The 19,359-nt window shown below is 32.0% G+C and overlaps 1 protein-coding gene across 3 annotated transcripts in view; it reads left to right on the top strand.

Annotated features, from left to right (window-relative positions):
- Positions 1-19,359, top strand: part of LOC143256852 (protein O-mannosyl-transferase Tmtc3-like) — a 136,569-nt gene that overhangs the window by 100,248 nt on the left and 16,962 nt on the right. For 2 of the 3 annotated variants that reach the window (XM_076514612.1, XM_076514613.1), the window contains exons 11-15: positions 628-765; positions 1,172-1,265; positions 3,300-3,434; positions 7,167-7,249; positions 11,042-11,114. In XM_076514612.1, the coding sequence (XP_076370727.1) occupies positions 628-765; positions 1,172-1,265; positions 3,300-3,434; positions 7,167-7,249; positions 11,042-11,114 (523 nt within the window). The remainder of the gene's footprint in view (positions 1-627; positions 766-1,171; positions 1,266-3,299; positions 3,435-7,166; positions 7,250-11,041; positions 11,115-19,359) is intronic. The other variant, XM_076514614.1, reaches the window with a different exon arrangement.

The following is a 19,359-nucleotide window of genomic DNA, read 5'->3' as shown; positions in this document are numbered from 1 at the left end:
AATTTAGGGCAAAACAAGTCATGCACTTCTTTGTATGTTATTTCATTCTCGTAACTGTTAGGTCTGTTTTTCTTCTTTTTTTCAATGAGGAAAGACGAAAATCTTATTATAAAAAGATTAAGTATACGTTCTCAACACACATTATTTTGCATACAGTGATACGATACAATTTAATAGGAAATGTAACCTGAAAGAACTGAATTATAAAGATTATATTAGTATTTCAACATACATTAATTTTAGAGGACTAACGCATTAGACAGATGTAGGAAATTTTTTTTAAACGTTCACTAAAAAAACGCATGCGATAAAACTGAAAACCCTGTAACAAAAAAAGACGATAAAAAAAGAGCACGCGTGTTTTTTCCATGCGAGGTAATATATTATTTTGATAGAGATAACAGAAATGACAGTGATTGTAAGTGAAGTATAAGGCATAAATGTTTAGCCTTGTGCAGGTCATTGCTTATTTGTTGGATGACTTCGAGAAAGTTATTATCTTATTAGGAAACACATGAATGTTTACCCCAAGATATTGCAACACACTACACTGTTAGACAGATATGAGTTTGCTTTGGTTTATTCTGAGAAAATCAATTGCAAAAGGATTCATATGTCGTTGTATAGGGCTTCTGATGAAACTCTGTTTTCTTCCGGTCTCCGAGTAAACCAGAAAAATGCCAAACTTCACAACAACTTGGGAAAAGTTTTAGAAAAGCAAGCTCAATACGAGGAGGCCTTACAATATTTCCAACAAGCTATTAGGTAAGAGAAGTTTTATAAGTTGGAAAAAGCTACTTAAAAGCTCTTATTGCAGGACTGAAAAACGTCATCTTTTTATAAGAGCATTGATTGACCAAAACAAAACGGATTTACTTGACCAACTCATGTCTGAGCTAGCTTCAAGTTGCTGATTTTACTCCTTGTTCGTGAACTAAATAACTTGTCTGTTTTTGTTGTACTTCTATTTTCTCACTAGTTTTTAGAAGCACGTAAGACGTTCAACTGTATATGTCGATGTTAACAAGATAGCAAACATAAAATTACTCCTTTGTTGGCAAGGGATTGTTCTGCCTTTGCTTTTTATATTATTAATCAATAGAGCTACAAGATGTATATGAAGCTGCAGAATGCCTGTATTCAACCTTTTCTTCTTTCTTGCTTCTTTCAGAATTCAACCAGATGACATACGAGGTTATCTAAACTCTGGTTGGCTCTTCACACTCATGAAGAAATACCAAGAAGCCGAACTGGTGTACCTCAAGGTACTCGTGAATTATGTTACTATTATTAAGCCTCTCTCTCTCTCTTTCTTCCTTAAATAATATATAATTTCAGAGCCACAGGAATTAGATTCTATCTACTATAACTGCTCTTCGATACTATCTTTATCTGTATTTTAATATTGGCAGATATGTTAGGCTTTGGAGAGACAGTTTATTCGAAATATTAAATATCTTGAAATAAAACCAAAAGTATATTTTATGAGAAACACAAAAATCTAATACATTTACGATTAAGTGTTAGGAGTGAAGACTACCTAAAACGTTTCCTTTTATAATGTTAAAGTGATTTTAAAATGTTGCCTTTTGTTTCTTGTTTATTTATAAAATATAGAAAGAATATTAAAGACTTTGATTTATGGCTTAAATTGTTGTCTTTTTTATTGTTTATTTATAAAATATAGAAAAAATATTAAAGACTTGCGTTCAGCATATTGTATCTCTTTTATTAATACCTCATCAATAATTCTTCATGTCTCTAATACCAAATTACGAACAATGAAACTTTCTCTAGATTTTCTTAATAAGTGTTCACGTTACTTGGAGATAATGAATCTTTGATGGAAAAGCGGCTTTAAACTGTTTGTAACCCTCGAATTGAATCGCCAATAAGCTTTTCAAACGTATTTCTCTGAATTATTTATGCATCAAATGGCTTGGGAACAAGACTTAGTGTTTCTTAATGAAACAGTGATAGTTTCCGGAGTTACAGCACTAAAATCCAGTGTTCACACAGTAAATAGCCCAGTGTAGCTTTGCTCTAGCACAAGCAAACAAACATAGCTTAGCTTGTTACAGGTTTTTAATAGCATGTGAGTCAGACACAAAAGTTAATACTAAAAACATACATGTTGACATTATTCCCACTAAACGCAGCTAGGATTCTTCTGCGCATTCTACTTAAGTAATGCGTGATTTAGCTTAACTGTTTAGTTAATTATTAATACTGAGCTCAATAAGTGAAAATATAGTTAGCATGGTATAATATGCTTTCCCCACTAATAATAAATGATATAAAACTAAATCAGTCCTTTTTAGGATTAAATGCCACATGAATAAGTATTTTCACCCATCCACCCATTTTGTTCGATATGTTTGTTATACTACCAACTGTGGATTTCCTGTTATCATAATAAAAACCATTTTCTTTGAGATATGGACCTGTTGGTCAAATTGATATGGATAAGTATTTCCATCCACCCACCCACTCATGCCTTTTGTTCAATACTTTTATCATACTACAAACTCTAGATTTCCTATCATCATGCTCGCCCTCCCAGCCGTGTGGGCATTATAACGTCACGATCGATCACGCTATTTGTTGGTAAAAGAGTAGCCCAATAGTTGGCAGTGGGTGGTGATAACTAGTTGTTTTCCCTCTAGTCTTATACTGCTAAATTAGGGACGGCTAGCGCAAATAGCTCTCGAGTAGCTTTGAGCGAAATTCAAAATAAACAAACCTATCATCACAATAAAAAAAACAACTTTTCTTTGAGATATGGACCTGTTGGTCAAACTAAACGAAAATCTACGTTATGTTACCAGCTGCCTAAGTTACAAAGTAAAAGAAAATTTTATTGAATTTACCTACTAAGCAAATTGTGTACGCGATACTAATTTCAATTCGTGCATTCACTTATACAATATTTGTAACAACATGACCTTAAGTCCAACATTAGTTTGTAACACTATATACTAAAAATCCTTCATAATTTATATATCAAAGTGATACTTATTATTTTCTGAAAAAGTTTTAAAACAAATATAAGTTTCAACTAAAATGTAATTTATTGGATATTTTTTACACTTTTAATATTTAGTCAAATCCATTTTGCTTGGTGTTCTTAGTCTGACTAATGCTACAGAAACATTATTCTTACTAAATATTCAAATGTTTTAATATTTTACTATCAGTGGTAAAAATTTGTACTTTCTTTTCTATATCTATCGATCTATTTTCAAACACATAGAAACAAAGATAAATAAGCATAAAAGTAAGCTTTCTTTCCTCAACAGGCCAAATCACTCCTTCCTCAATCCAGTCGTCTTAAGTCCTCAGAAGCTCGTGTTACTCAGACACATCTACAGCTGTTCCTCAATCTTGCGTCACTAATCTCACGCAATCACACAAGATTAGAAGAGGCAGATGCGGTAAGCGTTTGATTGAATTGTCTCAATATTGCGTCGATGATCTCATGCAACCACGCAAGATTAGAAATTTTAAGTTTTTTACTATAATATCTCAATTGTGCGCCTCTAACCTCCTACAGTTATAGTAAACTATAAGAGGATAATTTACATTTGGTTATTTAGGATTAACAAATTCAGAAAATCACAAAAACTTGAAAACATGAAATTATTCCTGTTCACAATCTCGTATTCCTGATTTTATGTCATCACACCGGACTGGATTAGATTATCACAGTAAGTATTCAAATTTATGCATCAACACTACGCTAGTAATCTCATGGTATGGTCGTTGTAGAGCTAGACGTGAATCAAGCTGTCTTTACAACTGTTAGATACGGAATTTTAAGCTCTAACATATCCAAAATGGCTCAGTATGGCCGGTTGGTTAAGGCACTCAACTCATAATTTGAGGTTTGCGAGTTTGAATCCCCGTTACACCAAACTTGCTCGCCCTTTCAGCCATGAGGGCGTTATAAGGTGACGGTCAATCCCACTATTCGTTGGTAAAAGAGTAGCCCAAGAGTTGGCGGTGGGTGGTGATTACTAGCTGCCTTCCCTCTAGTCTTACACTGCTAAATTAAAAACGACTAGCGCAGATAACCCTCTAGTAGCTTTGCGCGAAATTCACACCAAACCAAACCATATTCAAAATCTGCAAACATGTGGTTTTGGGTAAGCTTTCATATGTGGAGAAATGGATTGTAGAAACGAAAATGGAAAAGTAATAAGTTAATATTTACTCTTAGTTACATCTGGCATGCATACAGAGCATAATGACTTCATTATAAAAAATTAGATTTGATTACATATCAAGTACTGCCAAGACCAGTTGATGATGTCAACAATATGTCAAATTTAACTAATTTTGCGATTTGGCGGATTTAATTCAATAACTTATAATTTATTTTGTTTGACACATTGTGACATCAAAGTGGCTTATACTACATATCAACATAAAAACAGTTTTTAACTTTATGCAATTAAATAATAAGAGGAGTAAAAGTAACTTACTTTCATTCTTTGAGTATGCATTGCAGTCGCAAAATTTATTTATAACTTTTAGCTTAGTTTATATTCTCAATGCTTAAGGCTTGTTTGTTAACATACCTGATTTTCTGAATGCTGAGTTAAATAACAATAAATAATGTGTTTTGAGATAAATATATCCATTGTGTTATTAATCCCTACATTAATTCTAATTATAAATAACATATATAAAATGGATAAAATAGTACACACCACCACCTTTATCTAGTTTGCACCACAAAAGTTGTTGTTTATACAGTTTGATAATATAAATGACGTTTCAACCGTTACCGTATTTGTTATATTTCAGCTTGCCGTATAAATCATGGTATTAGGCGAAAGGTCTTGTCGACACTGAATATGGCAGACATAGTTTGATTGGCATATTGTTAAATATTCTTTGCTTTCACTCGTAAGTAATCAAAATAGAATAATCAGGAATGTTCTTGTAATGAGCTAGACAGTATAAATTCTGAGAAAATATGAGGGAAAGTAAAGAAAATGTACAATACGCCAAACACACTATATGTGCTATACCCAGCGCTGGCGAGGTCTTCTGACAAGTACCAAGACTCAGCATACGTTAGGTTTAGAGAGCAGAGTATAACCCAGACTTTAGCATGCTTGAAACTTCGTGTCCCTTTACCGCCAAAACAAAAATTGCTCTGCGCATTTTAAGGACGTGAGAGCATTATAAGAGTGATGGTTAAATCCCACATTTTGATCTGGCAAAAATAACCCAATTGTTGATGATGGATGATGATGAATAGCTGTCTTCCCGCTAGGTTATCATCTCAACATGTTGGACGACTCGCGCATATAGCCCTCTATTAGCTTTGTATGAAATTTCATACACAAATTGTGGTTGTAAATGAACCACAGACATTTTCATCGTTAATATAAAGATATAATACATCGACAACATTAACTAGTTCATCAAAATGACTCCATTTAAGTGAACCAACAATGACGTAAAAGGCCCCTGAGTTTACACAAGACTAGCCTTTTTTAAAGTTATATCAGCCCAAAGACTATGAAAATCCAGCACAGTCCTTATTACCCTTTTAGTTTGTCAAATTCCTTTTCCATGTTGTGTTCCTTTTCTACAACTTGTCTTTATTTAACTTTACAGCTTTAATAGCATATTTTTTCTAGAAATTTCAAAAAGCAAAATTGACATTTTCTCAACAAGATTTTATACCTTTTCCCCATTTCAACCTAGCTAGTGATATAAAACTTACTGTAGTTTTATATTCCAGTAGATGCGACAGAAAATTCCAATAAAGTGACGTTAAATAATTTTTATGTACATAATTTTCTGTATGTAGTTGCTTTGGTCATTTGATCACAAATTTCCAGTCATATCATGACAAGTACAGCTTATATCGAATTTTCCGGATAAGCCCACTTTTAGGACTAAACGGCAGATAAAAAGAGCTAGACCCGCACCACCGATTTTACACAACCATGTTAGACAAGCGAATGGATAATTGAATTTTAACACTATTTCTCAATTTTACACTATTGATTTTTCACGCAATCGTCAAAGATTGGAAGAGGTTAAGGTGGTCAATGTTCAGACCTACATTCACAGAAAGAAGTTGATCCATGGTGAATGTGTGTATAAATATGTGTGAATATGTAAATAATTATATCTGGACGTAATGATAAAAACTAATAACTTCAGTGGTTGAATAACTAAAGTAAGGAGTGAAAGGGTAAATTTAATTGTAACTTTGTCGTTACTAGTGTTCTTATAATAATTGCAAGGTAGTATTTAAAAATTAAAAATACAATCGAAACAGGAAAGGGAAAGTGTCATAAGCTTGAGGACATGTTATGTTAAAATTCAAGGCTCGATCATTGTGGTGTCTATTGCGCAGCTGCTATTTTTCGACACAAACAACTTTTACTGATGACAATAAAATTTAGCTAAGAACATTTAATTCTGTTAGTGATCATGTTTGTTATATTCTTCATTTATTAGTAAATTTTGGGTTGTTGATTGTTGGAAATGTGTTTGTAGCTTTGGAGAATAAAATATGCATATTTATCAGGCCTTGGTTATTTGTTTTCATAAAACAATTGCTATTGTTATATCAACAATGAGGATTTGAATTATTTATATAAGAGAGATAGTGACATCTCTCATTTAATTCTGAGGATCTTTACAAATCATTCTCTTGTCACATAATCAAACTTTGACATTCTAATTACATGCAGATAAAAATTTAATTATATTCTGCATACACGTAATAAAATATAAAAGGTTTTTAACCATTGATTTTACAACGAAGTCTGTCCAGCAACGAGGACATTTATACATGGATTCACAGTAACTGACTTTCAGCCCTGATTTAATAAGCTACGAGATATATTTGCACTGATTTGCTGTAACGGAATGTCTAACAATGTCATTATACTAGTCGACACTTTTACGATAGGAATATTACGAATTTTGCTAGCTATAAAGATTTCATCTTCAAAATAAGCCTTCTCTAGTCCATCAATATACGTCGTTGACGAAAGGTTAAACGATTGTAAATATACCGAATGATATAATTTTCTACTTTCAATTGTCACCTTGCTGGTATCACAGAGTATCGTTGCGTGAGATGCCTGAACAATTTAAAGTAAATTTATCAGTTTTATTATATTTCTTTTCAGCTGTATCAAGAAGCTATCAAGCTGAGGTCAGACTACACGGGAGCTTATGTAAATCGAGGAGATTTTTTAATGAAAATTAATAGGTAAGTAATTTATATTGTTAAAGGCAAGTATAAAAAAATGAAATTTGTTTAAGCAAAATCTATACACTTTCTTAAGTTCCGTTCTTGTATACATATATATATAAAGAAACATGAAACTTTTGTTACTCTGCGTTAACTTATAACACGTATGTTTTTTATTAATTATCTGAATTTAATACCAGAAGCTGATTTAGCAAGTAATAATACAGCGGTATTGCGAGAAATCATATGTTATTAAATGACATTAATTATGTGTTTTTGTTGATGATTCATATATTTTACGCGTGGCACTTTAATATATAGACATTGTCAGTTACTGGGTTTGTTTGCAATTACTCGTAATTAAGTAGCAAAGGCACATTGATTAATTACACATGATAATGTAAATGATAGATTAAGTTACAAATCGTTCCTTGGAAAGCATTTTCAGTTTCTATTTCCCTGTATCTCATGCTCTTTCTCTCTCTCTGTATATATATATATTTATATACACACACAGAGATATTTCTGTTTTGTTTATATATACATAAATATGCATCTATTACCTTTTAAATTTCATAAACAAATCTAAAATATTTTTCTTGTAATAACTGGCTCTCAAAAACAAGCATGTGGCTGAATGAAAAATGTGATAATAATGTGATGCGTTTATTAAAACAGAACATTTAACTTTCTATTTCTGATATTAAATGTAGCCTGTAAAATTATCACTGTACACTGTATCTTATCCTTTAACATGTACTTCTACAAATTAGTACTACTTGGGTTAACCTTATATGTTATGTGGATAGTTTCTTTCTGTGGAAACTTAAAGTACATATCATTGAAATTCTGAGCATAAATTATTTGTGAAGTATACACTTCTTTTCGTTCTTAATTTAACATGTGCTGAGTGGTTTTGCCTTTCATAAAAACTGATTATAGGTTTCTGTACCTTGTTTGTGCTCTATTATATACTTAGAGGAAATGAAGCAAATCGTCTTCTGAAAAGCTTTCTTTGTCAGATGGAAATAACTTACCACATACATACAAGATGTGAACAGAAAATATATGAAATATTTCCACTTTGGTTGGAGATAAGAGGTTTATGAGCACCGCTGTCCTAATAAAAAATCCATTTAACTTAAGGTTTATTCTTGTTCTTACTGTATTATCTTGTACATTTTTCATGATTTCCAGTTTTTTGAAACTTTATAAAAGCCCGGTATACTTTCAAACAGGATGGCTTGCTTAATAGAATTTCTATTAACGTAATGTCTACATTCGGTGTATGCAGTTTTTTATCTATATTATTGCTTCTAAATGCTTTTAAATATCAGAAATCAAAAGATTGCAATATGGAATAGATTTTTTGAAGTCTTGCTTGCTGTTCTAACTCTACAGATATTGTATAATGTTTTGTTTCTCTTTCTAAGCTTAAAATGTCCATTAAGTTTTTTCTTTGATATCACGACCTGGTTTGTCTGTGATGGCTAAGTACTCCGATACCGCCTCCATGTTTTAGGAAATTAATTCTTTTCTAAAACTGTGTTTTTTTTCTTCTTTTATTTTTTTTTAGGGAGGGGGGTATATCAAATGAATAATACTCCTCCAGTATTGCCCCACTGATTAGAAATCTCAACGCAACTCATATTTCCGGACCTGTAGAAACTCAATTTTGTAGTTTGTAAGTTCTCTCAACAGGAGTTCACCTTGTTCCTTTGAAAGCATCATGATTTTGCCCACACTGGTATAGAAATATAAATTTTACAAACCATACAGGTGAAAATTATATCAGCTTCCGTCTTTGATTTCCCTGAGGCACGTTTCAAGAACTTGTGCGTCTCAGATTCTTTTCACAGAAATGGTTGACGCGCTACTAATATTGATCCATCACTTCATCTGGTTGTTCTGTAAAACTCTCTTTGCTCTTTTCCGGCATTTCGCGTTTGGTTCGAAGACTATACTTATTCCAGCAGGCCTCGATATCTCGTTCTGAAGTTTCTATGAAACTTTAATCCATCTTTTACTGCTAAAAAGTTATTTATTTTCTTTATTACCTTCGCTCAAGCATGACGTCCATTGCTATATGTTTGTGTTTTATTATAGTTCTACACACGTCATTGAACTAGTGTTACTTAAGTTCCATCTAATTTTTAAAATTATTATACCTGATGTGGTTACCTATTACATTTGTGTTAGCTGTTTCACTTTACACCATAAAAATCGCATTTAAAGCGGGTATTAATAGATAGCAAAACAGCAAAAAATAAAAAATGTGTATATATGTATGTGCGTACAAACATATATTAGTCGTTGTGTTGTTGTAAGTTAACAAATACATTGAGCAATCTCATTGTACAATACAACTAACTCCCTTAAACTAAAAAAAGCATAGTTCCGACAAACACTCAGCTCTGCTTCTTTCCTTTATGGCTAAGATTCTGACAAGATGTTAAAATGTTGTTTATTAATCAAATAAAATGTTAAAAGAAATATTGCGTTCATCGAATTTAAAAATAGATATGGTTTCCACAGATAAGATTTAGAAATATTTTTTTATAAATCTCAAACTTAAAAGTTTTTTTTTCTCTATAGGAACAAGTGAAAAGCGGCAAGGCATTGATTTATGGGGAGTTGCTTTCATCTGTTTCGTGTTTTTAGTAAATTAAATGTGACACCATTTAATGGAATTCGTAATGTTTGTCATGTATCGTATATGTCAAATATCACAAGAGGTTATTAATGTTCTTTTTTAAGAACACGTATAATCAAAATAATGATTATTCTCCAATCTTTATCAGTAATCTTTTCATGTTTTTGCCAAGATAATTAAAAGCTCTTGCCTCTTCTATTTAATTTATTTTTGTCACCCCAGCTGTTCTTTTTATTTTAAAGATGCTTTTTACTTTTATTTAACGATACAAAATGTCATCCGTGATGTGCCCAACCACAGGTATCGAAACCTCAATTTTAATGTCATAAACTTTAAAACGTGACGCTGAGTCACAAGGGCCTCAAAATTAGTTTATTTATATTTCAAAACCAGTCAGTGATTTTCGTTTTATTACATAAAAGTAATTTGTTATTTATTTTTATCTATAGAAATACATAAATTTAAATAAATTTAGAAAATCACTAAATGGTTTGTGATTTCTTAGCAACATATAGTTTTCACAAGTTAAGAAACTACAACGCTTCCATCCGTATAATGATTTGGGCTTACGCAGTCAATAGATTGACTTTTTTACCATTGCTGTTAATAGTTAAATACGAGGTCGAAAACACATCATGCAAACTGAAAGAAAGTTACCTAAGCTAATTTGCAGCAGAGTCTCACAAATTAAAAATTTAAAAAGTTACACCTCTACAACAAAAACGGCCCCAAATTATGAGACTTAATATATTATATTAGTTTTCGTACATTTTAAATGGTTATAAAAAGTGATTAATTTCACTTTGTCCTTTTGTAGTTTTTAATCAATAAATTTTGTAACAATAATCTTCTGTTTGTATGTTGATCAACTTTGTTGGACATCCTTACGACTATAACATCACTAATAATAATACGGCACGTTTCGTGCACGTGAACGTGATGAAATTCAGTTAAACGTATGTCAGTTATTTTGAACCAGTTCAAGCCTGTTGTTAATACTGTTTCAGTTTCATGTTGTTGTAACATTGACATTGACATTTTGATACCACAAAAAGAAAAATATTTCGTTATCTGGATTGATATATTTAGCAAAAAATAATCAATATGTTATTTATATATTGTCACTTCTGTAACTTTTTTGCCGGTTTTTTTTTCAGAACCAAAGAAGCAGAGGCAATGTACGAACAAGCGCTACAGTTTGACACCCATAACCCGGATCTTTATCACAATGTAGGTGGCAAATATTCTGCTTACTTAATAAGAAGATTCTGTGGTATTCTCATAGGAACATTATGTTGTCGTTTTTATATGTATTCAGATTTCTCCTGATTTTCTCATAGAAATATAATGTGCCTATTTTTATATGTGTCTTATTTCCTCTGATTCTTTTGAAATATAACATTGTTGTTTTATAACTGTTCGTATTTCCCTTGATTTCCTTATAGAAATATAACTTAACTGGTTTTACGCGTATTCGTATTTCCACTTATGTGTGGTCTACATTAGTGCTGCTACAAACTGTACTTTTACTTGTGGCTATCATTAGAAAGCATAAAATATTTGATATATATTTATATATGCGAACGAAACGTAGTGATGAAAGAAGCAGTTCACGCAAAGCTCTATCATGACTCAATGTGTGAAGATTATACAGTTCGTGAGTAATAGCAAATAATTACTATGTAGTAAGGATTTATTATTATTGAAATCAATGTTGCTCTGTTTTCCTTTTCTTCATACTAAATTAAACATTATTCGAGCAAATTTCTTATATTTCTTTTACTGCTTTACATAGAATTGCGTTTATCATGCTGATGAATTATATTCATAGAAAATACAATTTTGCACCTGTAGATAGGTGTTTTACTTTGTTTTTTTAATTATGCTTGTCAACCATATAATTTATGGATGAATAAAACGTCATTACCTGGCTAGTATCACTTACTGAAAGTAAGTAGAATAGGAACCACATAATACAGGTTGTTCTAACGAATTTTTAGAACCTGTAAAGTTCATGCTTCATTTAGAACCAGAAAGAATTAGGTTCAAGTATTTCTGTAATATCATCCGTCGTATAACCAGTACTTTAACCGTTCTTCTATCTAAGAAATGGAGAGTATGTTGTTATAAGAACCCATTCTTATGACGTATAACGCCTATGTTGGTAATGCGTGATCTATTAGTTGATAATAAATGAAATAGTACATCGCATTATGACTGGCGGATCACGCTTCAGTTAAAGTGTAGCTGAAGTGAATTTTAATGACACTGTTCACACGCAGACTGAAGTGTTAACAATATGAACTACGTCTTTTAACAAAACTTGAACCATCGGTTAGATATCCGTGAGACCAATTATGTGTGACAGTATAGGTTTTTAATAAGAAGTGATATATTTCTTATTGCACTGGAATCGATAATAATAGAAATCAGTCACTTGAAAAAGCACACACAATCGGCTTCATATTTTCATATTTTTTCTACAACCATTGGAAAGAGTAAATTGTTTTCCGCTTGAACAGGAAGAAGTTTCTTTGATGATGTAACATAACCACGTTAGAAACATGTTTTCGGTTACTATTAGAGCATACTTCGTTCTTAACTTTTATCAGAAAGAGCAAAAAAAATGCCTTAATAAGCGAAGGGCATTAGATCAGAGGATATACCTAATGAATGTAGTCTTCTGTAATAATATTGTGAAAAAGGAAAGAAAATTATGGTAACCTGTTGTTTTTGTATATTTTTTAAAGCCCAAAACTGTGAATATAGTTTCATTTTCTTGGCATTTAAGCACGTTAATAAATTAAGTTCTTAAATTCCGTTTTATTTTATTTATTATCACACAATTAAACAAATCAGTTATATTTTTATACTATAGACGTGAAATTCAGACTGTATTATTTCTAACATTTTTTTGAGATTCTTCATTCGTGTGATATGTTTAATAGGAAATAGGAAATACTCACTCTAAAACGAAATACTATACAAAAAGTGATAATACGGTCGTTAGAGCTTGAATTCAGATACGTGTAAAACTAGCTTTAGATTTATGTTTTGTCTTACATGTATTGCTACTCAATATACTTTCGTCCCAGTAACAGGACTTGTCATTTCAGCCGGAAGATGAGAGACAAAGAATTTTATGAAACGCTATTTGCACATGTATTACAATGATTCGGAAGTTACACCTGAAACAGTAACAACTAGTGAAATAATTAATATAAAACCAATAGGCAGAAAAGTTGTTGTAATTAAAATAAACAGATTAAACGGAATGTGAAATAAAAAAGCGTCTGCTGTTAACTTTTTTGTAGGCCTGTCATGACCAGGTGGTTAAGGCGCTCGATTCGTAATCTAAGGGTCGCGGATTCGAATCCCCGTCACACCAAACATGCATGCCTTTTAAGCCGTGGGGCGTTATAATGTGACGGTCAATCCCACTATTCGTTGGTAAGAGAATAGTCCAAGAGTTGGCGATAGATGGTAATGACTGGGTGCATTCCCTCTAGCGTACACTGCAAAATTTGGGAAGGCTAGCGCACATAGCCCTTGTGTAGCTTTGCGCGAAATTCAAAACAACCAATCCACGCTCAATCCTTTTCTTCCCCACCTAAGGTCTTTTTTATTATATATAAATAAACATAAATATATTTGTGTGTTTGAGTTTATCTGTTCCTTATATAGGCCCAGCATGGCTAGGTGAATTAAGGCGTTGGACTCGTAATCTGAGGGACGCGGGTTTAAATTCCCGTCACACCAAACATGCTCGCCTTTTCAGCCGTGGAGGTGTTATAATGTGACGGTCAATCCCATTTTTTCGTTGGTAAAAGATTAGCCCAAGAGTTGGCGGTGGGTAGTGTTGACCAGCTGCCTTTCCTCTTGTCTTACACTGCTAAATTATGGATAGCTAGCGCAGATAGTACTCGTGTAGATTTGCGCGAAATTAAAAACAACAAATTTAATGCCATTAGTTTTCAAATATTTCGTAAACTTTTAAATAATCATACTGAATATACTAATAACGTTTAGTAGAATCTTTTGTCTCTCATTGTACAACCAAACTCATGAGCTACAAAAAGAAATATGCAGTTCACCACATACGCAAAATATATATAAAAATTAAAAAATATGTCAAAAAATCTCCAGATTTTTCGTTTTTCATTTTCATTTGAACAAGATGACGTTTTGATCTAGTGTTCTTCGTCAGATCGTACACCTTAAACAGAAGACACATACACAGAATGTTAAAAATTGAATGAGTAGCATTTCGAACGTTGAACGTGAAATTTCTCTGCATAATTACATATTATATATAAATATTACCATTCAAGCGCTCATTTAAACCAGATAGTTGTAGGGTTCCCAGATTGTAGATTAATCTCCTTATCAGTCGTTATTCATATTTGTTGAAGCACTAAATTTGTGTGTTTTTACCTCATATATGTGTGGTGATGTTTATATGTGGACAGGTAACACACCTGTTTCGTTTACATGTGTGAGTGTCTGGGGTTTCATATTGTTTTTATTTAAGGTTACTGTACAGTAGGAGCGCATGTAGGTTTTGTCGTATCTCTAGGAAATGATGGCGGGTGTTCTTTAAAATATATCTTTGATCTTCTTGGCGGTCTGGTAATATGTTAACACAAGTGGAATGCTATCAGTGTGTTTTTCTTAGTAGGGTTTATGTTTACCCCTGGGTGTATGAACTAGCTTTGGTGGCTGCATCGTGGATGAGAGAATCACTACATAGGTTGCGTAGTGTTAGAAATAGTGAGTAAGGTATTTTCTTTTTGTTACTGTACGGGTGAGAAGATTCGAAACGTGCGTACGTGTTCGATGTGTTTCTTAAATAATGTATACTAATGGTCGTATGGTTGTCTTGTATGCGGCTTAGTGTTGAGAAAGGGGAATGTTATGTCGGATATTTCCCAAGTAAATTCTAAAGAAGGGTGGAAAGAGAAGGCAAAGGGCACACAGGTTTATAATTCCAATTTTGGCATGCACGCAATTTCTAGTATGTTGTCCATGTAGCGACGATACATACATCATGGTTACTGATTCATTGCATTGATTAAACATAGGAATTTCAGTTTAACCAACAAAGATAATATCAACAGTGGGACCCATAGTTATTATAGTGACCCCGGAAATTTGTTTGTAATAGTTACCATTGTAAGTAAAAGTACTAAACTTAAGTACAAGTTCGGCTAAACGAAAAAGTGTATGCTTATATGTTGGGGGGCGCAGTATGTGTTTTTAGTGTAAGAAATGTTTTAGAACAATTAAACTCTCATTGTGTAGGGTAAAAGTGTACAATTTTTTCATATTCATAATAAATACGTACTGTTCCTTACGTGTGTTCTTGATTAGAGTAAACGCATGAGTGGTGACCCTTGTGTGTGTTTGTAAGTTTATGGCAAATGGTGATAAAAGTTCGTCAAGGTAACAGGATATTTGTTATGTAAGACAACTGCTTACAGATACAATGTGTCGGCATGAATATCCCTCCTGGAGGATTTTAAGGAAAAGATAGAAAGTAGAAATCTTAAGTTCGTTTATAATGAGATTTTTGGATGTAGCGGGTAATTCTTTAACATTGCTTGTTTTTTCATTGTGGATGTTATTGGATTTTTGAAGTCAGTACTTGGATTGTGTCGAAGAAGAATTTAAAACATACTGTAGTTAAGCAGTTACATATAAATCATTGCGCTAAAGTGCCATGGTTTCATCTTTGTCTGCTGGTTTTATAACAATCTCGGTTCTTTGTTGCAAATTATTTAAAACAAATTTTTCATCGTGAGAGTTATTTATAGATTTAGTCTTCACGTTTAAATCCATCGTGAGAGTTATTTATAGATTTAGTTTTCACGTTTAAATCCATCGTAAGAGTTATTTATAGATCTAGTTTTCACGTTTAAATCCATTGTAAGAGTAGTTATTTACAGATTTAGTCTTCACGTTTAAATCCATTTCATTGATTTCATTCTTTCACTTACGAATGAATTAAACGTGTGGAATAAACTCACCAGATAGTGGCATCCATAAGGAGCGCTTTGAAGAAAGTTTAGAGAAAGGATCACAGCGAGGGGTAATCATAGAACAACGTGTTTCTGAGATTTTGGAAAAAGGGGTTGGAATCTTAGTATGAGGAAAAAACGTTTGATATCTTCTATTGTGCAAAAAGTGTTGACGCTACTTTTGATAGGAACAAGCCTACGTACTTTATTTAAAATATTCTTTTCAATGGCCGAGAGTTCGCGCTAATAAGTTCTGGTATTGAACGAAAAGCTTACAGGACAACAATATATGAGAGACAAATGTTAGATACGAAATGCTACTTTTACATATCTCTGATTGTTAGCAGCAATGGACAAATTAAGAGGAAAGTGGATAAAAAAAATAAGCAATTATTTTCTTTTTAGAGTAGTTTTTAAACCTATTGGTTTCCCAATATTTCGCTGGCTTTAGAAGTTTAAACCATAACTTTTGATTGTATGTTCATCATATATTTGAAATGTCATTCCATTTAACATAATAATAAATAATTTTAAAAAGTGTGTTATATTGCATATTGTATTCACCGTATCATTCTTTAATATCATATATGCATATGTATATGTAGTGATGTTAGTAGAGGTCTATAAAAAACTCTGTGTATACGTGTCTAACTAAAAGCCTAAAGGCAACGCTCTGCATTTTTGAAATTAAGTTGAAAGCGTAGAGCATATAGAAATAATATTAGGAAATACATTTATAATTTAATACTAGAACACAAATAATTTCCTCAGTGGATTGAAAATAAATATAATCTTGATTAATTACTGCTGAAAATACTATATAAATAAATTAATGTTAGTAGTTATATAAGAGAGAAGTAAAATGACAGACATTTCAGTAGCTTTTAAACTCAGACTTATTAAAAATTTATTATACGAGTTATTATATAAGTAATCTAAACAGCATTATAAATTTGGCAGTGAGTATACGGGTTAGTTAAATTCATCTGCAAACAGTTTTTACCTGCTATGATCAAAATAAAACATTAGACGGTCTGACAAGTTTAAAATGTATTTTGTAAATCTCAGTAAATATATTACTCATGTATTGAAATATATATCTACATGTCATCAAACTTTCCAATAAATTTATATTAATGTTTTAATTTTACTACTTCAGTTAACATTACAAAATTATACATATGTCTAGATGTTTCTTTTTAATTTTTATTAGTGGTCCTTATACGCCTGTTTATGGCGCACAGCCACGTAAAGTGATTAATGAAAGTAGTAATTAATAGTGTAGGCGTTATACTTATTTGTAAGGGATTTCTTACATGTCCACATTATTTGAGGCTATGAAATTGAAAAGCGAAACATTTCAACTTTTGTTTTGAAATTTAGTAAGATGTCGTTATATGTCTGGTTTATATTAAAAGCAGACCTCTTCAAATCTAATTTGAGTCATGTAGTAAATACTAAAAATGTTATCGAATTTTTACAACGTTACAAAATGTTACAAAAATTATTTTTTTTAAATTTTAACATTTAAAATGAACAGTTATACGCTTGTTTCACATTTTATGGTCCCTCTCTTTTAGCTTTAATATGTGAAATGTTTAAAATTCATTATCACAAAAAAAAATTGTGTATATATATATATGAAGGTTTATAGGACGCGTTTAGCGGTTTTTAAGGCATCACATAAAATATTGACTGTGTAATTTATAAGACCATGTCCACACTTTTGTGGTTTCATGAGACATTTGAGCTAAAATTTAATAACTTCTTTCATTATTCTTAACAAATTCTATATAAACTGCAATGTTGATATTTGTACAGTTTTAGAGATCTTTACGTTTTTTATTCGTTATTTTATAGTTATATATTCTGCTATATGTAGTTTGCAAGATAACATACAGAATAGGCCCGACATGGTCAGGTAGTTAGTGCACTCGACTCATAATCTGAGGGTCGCGGGTTCAAATTCCCTCCACACCAAACTTAATCGTCCTTTCAGCCGTAGGGCCGTTATAATGTTACGATCAATCCGACCATTCGTTGGTAAAAGAGAAACCCAAGAGTTGGCGGCGAGTGGTGATGACTAGCTAGCTGCCTTTCCTCTAGTCTTACACTGCTAAATTAGGAAAGACTTGCGCAGACATCCCTCGTGTAGCTTTGCGCGAAATTAGAAACACGTTGAACAATAAAACTTCAGTTTCATATTTATTACTTTCAGCAACATAAATAATTTCCAAGACAATTAATTGTGATGGGTGTTACGATGTTCTTTCGATAACAGAAAAGATTCAGTTTATAAATAAAGTCTTTAAATTATTACAAAGATCTGAGACACCTCCAGAGGTGTTGCAAATTTTATTATTAACAAAATATTCCTAATTCTGAATTTTGCCAAGTTTCGGCATGAAGATAAACTTTCACGTGTTTACTAAACTGTATTTGTTGTGTGTAGTATGATTTTTTTGTTTGTGGTTACATTGATGTGTGTCATCTCGAAAAGCGTTCTCATATTTTATGTTAACAAAATGAAAACATATAACGATGACTGTGGCATGATCTCTTGGTTAGGAAGCTCGATTTGAAATCTGAATGTCGAGGTATCGTAACACGGCACTTAATACGCCCATTTTTCACCTGTGGAAACGTTATAAGGTAACGTTCAATCCCATTATTCGTTAGTATAGAGCAGTCTAAGTGTTGGCAGTGGGTTCTGCCGACCATTTGTCTTCCTTGTGGTCAACAGTTAAAAATGAGAGACAGTGTTAAATAGCCTTAGTAGTTTTGTCATGAACTCTCTCAATGCGGGTTCGGCGGAGTTAGTGCACCAAATTCACCTTTAATGTTTCCACATTGTGATTTCTAATATGTTTTGCGTATATTCACAAAATTTCGCCAGCTTTCAGTAAGAAATACTTTTTTTAAAATGAAAAAATCTCAAATTTCACTTGCATAGTGTCTAGAAATCATTAATCAAGTTTCAAACTTTAGTTTTTCAATAAAATATAATGTTTTGTTAGTTATTTTCTATAACTATACGAGATTGGTCGGTTTGATCTACTTCGTAATCACCAAAAATATCCAAAAAATACATAAATTACCCCTTTTTTTTTCTTTCTAGAATTACATTAGTTTGTAACATGAAACTATATTTATTTCTTCTAAATATCTTTAAATTTCTAATAGCATATATCTGTTCACACTTAAAGTTTATTGTTTTATTGCCTTTTGAACTAATATTCTCACTACCTGGAGAATGTATAACTTATGTTACCCTATTGATTTGCATAACACATGGGTTCTTGCGAGGGTACCTCAAGAAAATTACTTTATTTTTGATATCACGTAAGCTAACTTTATCTTACTTAAGAATGTTTATTGGATATAAATAATATGTTATTAGACGTTAGAGAGAGCTGCAAATAATTTGTAAAAGAGAGAGGAGGTGAAACAGGCAAAAT

The sequence above is a fragment of the Tachypleus tridentatus genome, chromosome 7 (genome assembly GCF_004210375.1).
Source record: "Tachypleus tridentatus isolate NWPU-2018 chromosome 7, ASM421037v1, whole genome shotgun sequence".
NCBI lineage: Eukaryota > Metazoa > Arthropoda > Merostomata > Xiphosura > Limulidae > Tachypleus > Tachypleus tridentatus.
The sequence above is the reverse complement of the archived record's forward strand: the minus strand, read 5'-3'. Positions and strand labels throughout refer to the sequence as shown.